This window comes from Echinops telfairi, unplaced genomic scaffold (genome assembly GCF_000313985.2).
Source record: "Echinops telfairi isolate 266 unplaced genomic scaffold, ASM31398v2 ScPeMD7_7469;HRSCAF=8507_0, whole genome shotgun sequence".
Taxonomy (NCBI): Eukaryota; Metazoa; Chordata; class Mammalia; order Afrosoricida; family Tenrecidae; genus Echinops; species Echinops telfairi.
In genome coordinates, this window is record NW_022111372.1 from 54900498 (window position 1) to 54909134 (window position 8637).

The following is an 8637-nucleotide window of genomic DNA, read 5'->3' on the forward strand; positions in this document are numbered from 1 at the left end:
CGGAGGAAGCCGCGGGTGCTCTTCTCGCAGGCGCAGGTCTACGAGCTGGAGCGGCGCTTCAAGCAGCAGCGGTACCTGTCGGCGCCCGAGCGCGACCAGCTGGCCAGCGTGCTGAAGCTCACGTCCACGCAGGTCAAGATCTGGTTCCAGAACCGACGCTACAAGTGCAAGCGGCAGCGACAGGACCAGACTCTGGAGCTGGTGGGGCTGCCCCCGCCGCCGCCGCCGCCGGCTCGCCGGATCGCGGTGCCAGTGTTGGTGCGCGACGGCAAACCCTGCCTCGGGGACTCGGCGCCCTACGCGCCCGCCTACGGCGTGGGCCTCAACGCCTACGGCTACAACGCCTACCCCGCCTACCCGGGCTACGCCGGCGCGGCTTGCAGCCCAGGTTACAGCTGCGCCGCAGCCTACCCCGCCGGGCCGCCCCCGGGCCAGCCGCCCGCGGCCGCCGCCAACAACAACTTCGTGAACTTCGGCGTCGGGGACTTGAATGCGGTGCAGAGCCCCGGCATCCCGCAGGGCAACTCAGGGGTGTCCACGCTGCACGGTATCCGAGCCTGGTAGGGAAGGGTCCCGCCTGGAAAGCCCCTGGCTGATTCCCCCCCTCCACGGAGGGGCACTGTGGCTCCCAACGCGGCCTTGGGTGCTGCGGAGTCCACACTCGCTCCCGCCCAGGCCTCCGAACCTTTTCCTCGGCCTGTGCCCCTCTCTCCCGGGGCGGGCGGGCGTGCAGCCGCTGGATAGCCGTCCCACAGCCTGGCGCCTTCGCTGCTGCCGGGGAGGCTGGGAGTCCGGGAGCTCGGGGCCTAAGATCCAGCCCCGCTTCCCAGGGCCTGGGCCCGGCGCCTGGGCCCTTGGCTGCCTGTCCTTCGCCGCCCACCCACCCACCCGTATTTATGTTTTTACTTGTTGCTGTAAGAAGTGAGACACCCTTTGCAATTAAAGAGAGTGCGCTGACCCCGCACGTGTACTTCTTTCCGCTCGCAGCGCGGGAGAAAAAGAATCCCCGTGGGCAGACTAGGCGGGGATGATCTGGAGTCCCAGGCACCGCTATTCACTGAGCATTTGATAAGGGTATGAAACAAACCCGTGCTAGGTGCTTTGCGGGGGAGTGCCTCCTGTGCCTTCTTCACTAATCCAAAAAGGGAGGCCCGTTTTAAGTTTTAGTAAACTGAGGTTTAATGCCTTGCCTGCGTGCAGATAGACGGCTGGCAACGACAGCGCTGAGGTTCCACTTCTGTGCCTGCCTTACGGCTCCAGCCCAGATCACTGGAAGGCACTGCGTCTTAAGCACTGCTCCTGGCGCACAAAGGCCCCGGGCCCCACGAGATTGGTGCTCACAGTCACTCACCTCACTAAGCCCATTTTACAGACAAGAACGTCTCAGCAACAAACGCTGGTCAATTTGCCCCGGGCTTCCCCCATCCAGCCATTTCCCAGCCTCACCAGCTAAACTCAAGGACTGGACCACAGAGAAAGGTCCGTCTGGCTGCGGGGCCACAGGGCTTCAATGGGCAGAGCCCAGCCCTAACAGGCGCCCTCTCCTCCTGGCAGTTAACAAACCTTCTGACCGCAGTTGCGCTGGTTTTATATAAAACAAAACCAAACCCGAGGCTGGAGAAAAGCTGGAAAGCTGCTTTCTGTGTAACTTAACCTGCTCGCTGCCTGCCTCCGTTTTTCGTCTGTAAACTGACGGTGGCAGGGATGCCTTGCTCTGAGCCAGGGTCCAACCAGTCCATGGGAGCACGGCCTGACCCCAGCAAATCTGTCCCCAGCCCCGCTTCCAGGAGGAATTTATCAAGATACAAGAGCAGCAGGAAATGGGGACTTTGTGTTCCCACATTTGGGAGCTTTTGCGGTGGGTCCAGAGCTCCTAGTCCAAATGCGTGGCGTCTCGAACAAGCGCAGCTCCTGTGAGACCGCGAGGCCAGCGAAGAGTTCCCAGTTTGCGAGGGTCCCTCGATGGGACTACACAAGGCTGCAAGGGTCGGTTCTGTGGTCTCCTCTCCCTGGGTAAGTGCCGGCTATCTCCAGCGGAGACGCACAACACTGAGTTCCCCGAAGAGTCCTGGGAGGACTGGGCGGTGGCAACCAAGTGCGCTCAGGGCTTGGCCTGGGTGTCCCAACCAGAATTCCAGGGCCCACTGGGAGGCGTTGGGGAAGAGAAGTTCAGCTCAAGCCCCAGCTTCAGTCTCCTGGGCTTGCTGTTCTGCTGCAAGCCTTCGCCACCCTTTCCACCTCGAATTCCCATCTCACCTAGACGCAAACCCAGGGCCGCCAGACCACAGGCCATCTTTTAAACAGCACAGCGGTCTTTGACCAGCCAGCTCCCTGCTAGGTCAGCAGCCTACTTGACAGGTGTGAATCACACATGTCAGTGATCTTTCTAAAAGGTAATGGCCCACATTCATTTTCTTTTCTCAATTTGGACTCTGCGTGGGGTCCTGCTGTTTTCCTTGTTGCTTATCTGCAGTAACATTTGAGATCATAGTTCAATGATTCAAAGTTACACTACGTTCCATCCTCCCTTCAGATACCAAGTTTCCTCCCAGCCAGGAAGTGCACACAGGAGAACCACGGCTGGCCAAGCAACACTAAAAGCTCACCAAGTGCCAGGACCTGACTAAGGGCATCACAGCCTCCCCACTCTCTTTTTCTCGTCACCAATTCCACTGTGAGCCTTCCATGAGATGCCCAACACCAAGACTGGTACATGGGGCTCAAGGGATGAGCCCTTGAGAATTCTGGGAAGGGGCCCTGGGTCTCTGAAGGGAGCCAGAGCCAGAATTGAACCTCAGCCTTGCTAGATTAGCCATCTGCACACAGGCGTGGCATGAAATTTCTCCAGGCTGAAGATTGAGCTCTAGCTGCTCACTGAAAGGTGGGTAGTTCAAATCCCGTATCCCTGGCTGGAGAAAGAGGGGACTCTCTGCTCACATAAAGATCAACAATCTCTGTAAGTCTAGTGTTGTGAGTTGGAATCTATTTGATGGCAGTGGGCTAACCCATCTCTGTTGGCAGATCACAAAATGCAGAACCTCTCCAGGTTACAATCCTGGAGAATTCAGACACGCCTCTATTGAAAGGGTAGGGACACCCATATTGCACATCTCTCTACCAAGGATGTAGCTCGCCTCTTGGGCTCCTGCTGATCAGCCTGTATCTCCAGTCCCATGGTGGGCCTCACTGTCCAAAGCTGTGATGTGCAGCTCTGGGAAGTGACCTGGCCTGAGTTCTCCCCAAGGCTTCTCAGAGGGGGTTGGGTGCCGGGATCTGAAGAAATTGAAGCCAATGGCCTGGTCTTTACATAGCAACCAAAAGGAATCTGGATAGTTTGTTTACTTGTTTCAAAATTAAAAGTACAAAGGGCACATGCAGAGGGAGGAAATTATCCCAGGACAGATAAGTGGGGGACAAATGAAGCGCCCAAGACACCTCTAGGGTGGCAAAGCCTGTGGCAATGCCACCCAGTGTGTAGCCAGGCTCCCTCTGCAGGGTAGGAGCACCAGGACACTCAATGTGAACTCTCCTGCCCTTGAAATCTGTTCTGAACCAAGACCACCTCCCAAGTGACAGGGGGTGCTGAGTTCCAAAGGATGTTCTTTGGTGCCATCTTGACGGAAGCAGGTTGTCAGGCCTTTCCTCCCTGGCATTTCTTGGTGGGTTCCAGGGGCGTGCATTAGGAGCTGAGCACAAGATTTTTGGACCACCCAGGGAGCACAAAAGGGTATGGTTATTTTTGTTAATTGGGAGCTCTTACAGCTATTATAACAATTCATAATTCAGTTAGATCAAGCATAATTGTACAGTTGCTGCCACCATCATTTTGAAAACATCTTCTTTCTTCTTGAACTATTTCAAACCAGCTGCCCTTTATCCCCCCTACCCCCACCCCCAGGAACATATATATATTTTTTTCCATATCTTACACCATCCAATGTATGCATTCACCTACAATTCTATTATTCGTTCCCTTCAAGTGGGTTATATACGCCACCAAAAATAGATAGATAGATAGATAGATAGATAGATAGATAGATAGATAGATAGATAGATAAACAGCAACAAATTCCACTGCCATCAAGTGGATTCCAACTCAGAGCCACTCTGTAGGGCAGGGTAGAGCAGCCCTGGTGGGTCTCCGGAGTAAACATCTTCAAAGGAGCAGCGAGCCTTCTCTTTCTCCAGCAGAGGGGCTGGCGGGTTCGAAGACCAACTCTCAACCTACTTACACCACCGGGGCTCCTGAGAAATGACCCGGAGATGGTAAAGAGAAAAGATACTGCTCTCCAGCCTGGGGGGTGCTCACCCCTATGCTGCCCAGTAGTGGGATCCTCTGGGGTGGGGGTGGGGTGGGGGCCGGACCAGATGCGAGACCAGGCCACCACGGGGAACCGACCTGCAGCAGCCTCAGAACTCCCCAGCTCCGGCGCCCACCGGAAAGCCTCTCTGTTTCTTTCCACCATCCCTGGCCTGTGGGCACTCACTTTGTTCAATGAGAGTAGTAGCCTTGGGCCTCTTGTTTCGTTTAGATTTTCCCTAAAACCAACCTCACGCTGTGTGTTTAAAAATGTCATTGACGAGCAGAGCTAGGTCGCCGCCAGCACCTGTGCCCAGAAGGTGCCCTGCTCACGTCCAGGTGGCCCACTGGCGGCCAGGCTTCCTCACGAGTCTGGACGCCTGGAGCAAGGCGCCAGTGGTCGAGGCTTCGTTTATCAATCACGGTGTGTACAGGAGTCGGGCACGGTCCCTTGGATGATTGAGTTCTCTCTGAAACCGCTAAGGTGGGTTGAGGAAAGAGGTGGAGCAATCCTCGACCCAGAGGAAGAGACACCTGCTTACCTTCACACAGCTGACAAATTCCTTGGTTTCACTCCCGGGCAACCCCCAACCCCACCCCAAGCCAGATTCTGGGAGCACAATGCCATCTCATTCCCCATTTAGGGCCAAGTAAGGAGGAGCACCATTTGTTAATTGATCTAAAGGCAGCAATAACATAGCTACCTCCTACCACTACCCAAGGTGCTCTGGTAAAGAGTGTGGTTACACGTTGGGCTGCTAACCACAGGGTCAGAAGTTTGAAACCACCAGCTGCTCGGAGGGAGAAAGATGAGGCTTTCTTCTCCCATAAAGAGTTACAGTCTGGGAAACATACAGAGGTAGTTCTACCTGCCCTTTAAGGTTGAGTCCGGACAGACTCCAAGGCAGCGAGTTTGGGTTTTATTATTTATTTTTTACCACTCCCCACTGCCATAGAATAAATCCCAACCCCTCACTACCTTACACAGGGTGACTGAGGCTGTAACCTTTTACCTGAGCTGGTCCGTCAGCCGTCCAACACCTCCCGGGCAGGACAGCGCCACCGTGGAGTCTGACTGACTCCGGCTGAGCCAAGGCTCAGAATAAGTGGGGACAGATAAGTGGGGGACAAATGAAGCGCCCAAGACACCTCTAGGGTGGCAAAGCCTGTGGCAATGGTACTCAGTGTGTAGCCAGGCTCCCTCTGCAGGGTAGGAGTGCCAGGACACTCAATGTGAACTCTCCTGCCCTTGAAATCCGTTCTGAATCAAGACCACCTCCCAAGTGACAGGGGGGTGCTGAGTTCCAAAGGAGGTTCTTTGGTGCCATCTTGACGGAAGCAGGTTGTCAGGCCTTTCCTCCGTGGCATTTCTTGGTGGGGGACAAGTAGAGCTGTGCCCCTCAGGTTTTCAGGGCTGATTTTCAGAAGTAGATTGCCAGGCTTTTGTTCTCAGGTGCCCAGAACATCCAACCCTTGGGTTGGCATTTTACCATTTGTACCACCCAGGACTCCACTGGTAGCCAACAATTTTTCAGAGACACCTATGGCCCAGGCATCATGTCTATTAAGCACCATTATTCCCTTTGGACCCGGAGGGAGGAAAGTGAAGCCCAGGGAGCCATGGTCCTCGGTGGGGAGGGGTGGCCTTGGGGGATTCTGGGAGGAGCAGGCCCTGGGTCTGGTTCTCTTACCCGCCTCCTCAGAGAGCAGCTTACTGGAGAGAAGGGGGAACAGTGACAGGTTGGTCATCCAGAGCGGACCTGGGCTCCAGGGCCTTGCTCTGACCCCCCAGCTGCATGGGATAGCAGTAAGGAGAATTGCCTGGCCAGTGGGGGGCATTTCCTTTGTGCTGGGCCCAGGGCTAAATGCCAGACCTGCAACCTCATTCTGCCATTTCTCTGGGAGGAAATTGAAACCCAGAGAAGTTAAGGGCATTGCCCACTGTAATGGGCTGATTGTGCTCCTGCCCCGTTCCCACCAAATATGTGTGGTCAACCTTATTCCCTAAACCCAATGGGCTCAAACATGGGAACAATTGTGAGGCTCCTGCAGGACCAGGCAGTGTTTTGTTCTGTTGTGTATAAATTCAGGGCACCTGACAACAACAGCAACAACAACCCCCTGCTTAGAAGCCCATCTAGGAATGCATTTTCTTTGTTATGTCTCAGAGACAGGATTCCTGTCGGGAGAGCTTTAACCCACTCTGTCAGCTAGAAAAGACTAGTTAAGAAAAGGGCAAGCAAGCAGAGGTGTCTGACCAGAGGATCAGCAGAGAGAGAGAGAGAGAGAGAGAGAGAGAGACTTCCAAGAGATAAAGATCTCCCTTTAGAGCCAACAGAGAACACCCTCCCCTGAGTTCTAGCCTCCTAACTGTGAGAAAGCAGCCATGTTTGTGAAAGCCACTCACGTGGGCTCCTTGTGTTCTAGCATCAGTCCATCAGGGCTGGGAGTCGCATACTTTAACCACCGGCTCACTGTCCTAATGACCATGTTAAGTATCAAAAAGATATACTGAACGGGAGTTTATTATTTTGTGCAGTTAATACTTAAATAAGAACAATAAAAGAGGTGCACAAAACTAGATTATGCTATGAGTTTTAAAATATTAATGAAAAAATAGTAAATAATACCTGACCCAAAACAATCAAAATGTTATTTAAGATAGTTCCATATGCTTCTTTTTTTTTTTTCATCTTGCAATTTCTTTTTTATTAAAGAATGTTTCCTCTACTGTAGATTGTGGAAGTCTGCTTTCGATTCACTCCCCACACACTATGGAAAATTCATTATAGATGAAAGAGACCAGGTTTACACTTAATTTTAATCGTAATACTCTGTGTGCATCCGAGCATGTGTATGCACGCATGCATGCATGTGTATATGATTATTTGGGCAAGATAGCACAAGGTCTAGCTCAACAAATAGTTCTAATCTTATCTCTACTTAAAAATTCTAATTTTACACATCATGGAATATAAATCAGGACCCACTGTGGCTGGTTGCCACTTTCTTTTTTTTTAACATTTTATTAGGGGCTCATACAACTGTTATCCCAATCCATACACACATCAATTGTGTAAAGTGCATTTGTACATCGTTTCTCAAAACATTTTCTCTCCACTTAAACCCCCGACATTAGGTCCTCATTTTTCCCCTCCCTCCCCGCTCCCCCCTCCCTCATGGGCCCTTGATAGTTTATAAATGCGTATTTTGTCATATCTTGCCCTGTCCGATGTCTCCCTTCACCCACTTTTTGGTTGTCTGTCCCCCAGGGAGGAGGTCACACACAGTTCCATGTAATCGGTTCCCTCTTTCCTACCCATTCTCCCTTTACCCTCCCTGTTTTGCCACTCACACCACTGGTCCTATAGGGCTCATCCGTCCTGGATTCCCTGTATTTTCAGTTCCTATCTGTACCAGTGTACCTCCTCTGGTCTAGCCAGACTTGCAAGATAGAATTTGAGTCATGGTAGTGGGAGCAGGGAGGAAACATTTAGGAACTAGAGGAAAGTTGTATTTCTCATCCTTGTTACATCGCACCCTGACTGGCTCATCTCCTCCCCGAGACCCCTCTGCAAGGGGATCTCCAGTGGCCTACTAATGGGCTTTGGATCTCCACTCCGCACTCCCCCCATCATTCACTATGGTAAGATTTTTTGTTCTGATGATGCCTTACACCTGATCCCTTCGACACCTCGTGGTTGCATAGGCTGGTGTGCTTCTTCCATGTGGGCTTTGTTGCTTCTGAGCTTGATGGCCGCTTGATTACCCATATGCTTCTTGATTGGCGTCCTCACTTGCAATATTCTTCACTTTTATCCCAGCATTATCGGCTGTGTGATTTATCTTTCACTGTAGGCATATGATCCCATTCATTTGGAGGTAGGCAATTAGACAGTAGTCATTGTGTTTGATATATTATTAGAGACAGGCGATGTTTCTTCTCTGAATCGATTGTTCATCATTGAAAAAACCCTTTCTACTTCTGCGGAACTTATAGTGATTACTTTGACAATATTTTCAACTCTTTGAACACTTTCAGGAATTACGTGATTCACTTATTCTCGTGGGAATTTGGAGCGGAACACAAAGTTGAAATAAAGGACAGCCTATCACCCTCCAGTTGTTTGGACTTTTTCTCTTTATGTTATATGTTTGTGAGCCGAGGTAACAAATGCAAGGGAATAAAAATGCCGTATTTCATCAGGAGCATAATGAGTTTTAAGAAATGAATAAATAAATATGACAAGAAAATTCTGTCTAATTTTTTATACTTATGGATGGAGTGAACATTGCTAAAGGTATTTAGAATACCCTGTTGCCTACATGAATGTTAA

General features: G+C 51.6%; 1 protein-coding gene across 1 annotated transcript in view; it reads left to right on the forward strand.

The window, feature by feature from the left end:
• The window catches only part of NKX2-5 (NK2 homeobox 5), a 3023-nt gene extending 2065 nt beyond the window's left edge, over positions 1–958 (forward strand). The window contains exon 3 of the mRNA XM_004697135.2: positions 10–958. Coding sequence (XP_004697192.1) covers positions 10–564 — 555 coding nt within the window. The 3' untranslated portion in view covers positions 565–958. The remainder of the gene's footprint in view (positions 1–9) is intronic.
• Positions 959–8637: the final 7679 nt, after the last annotated feature.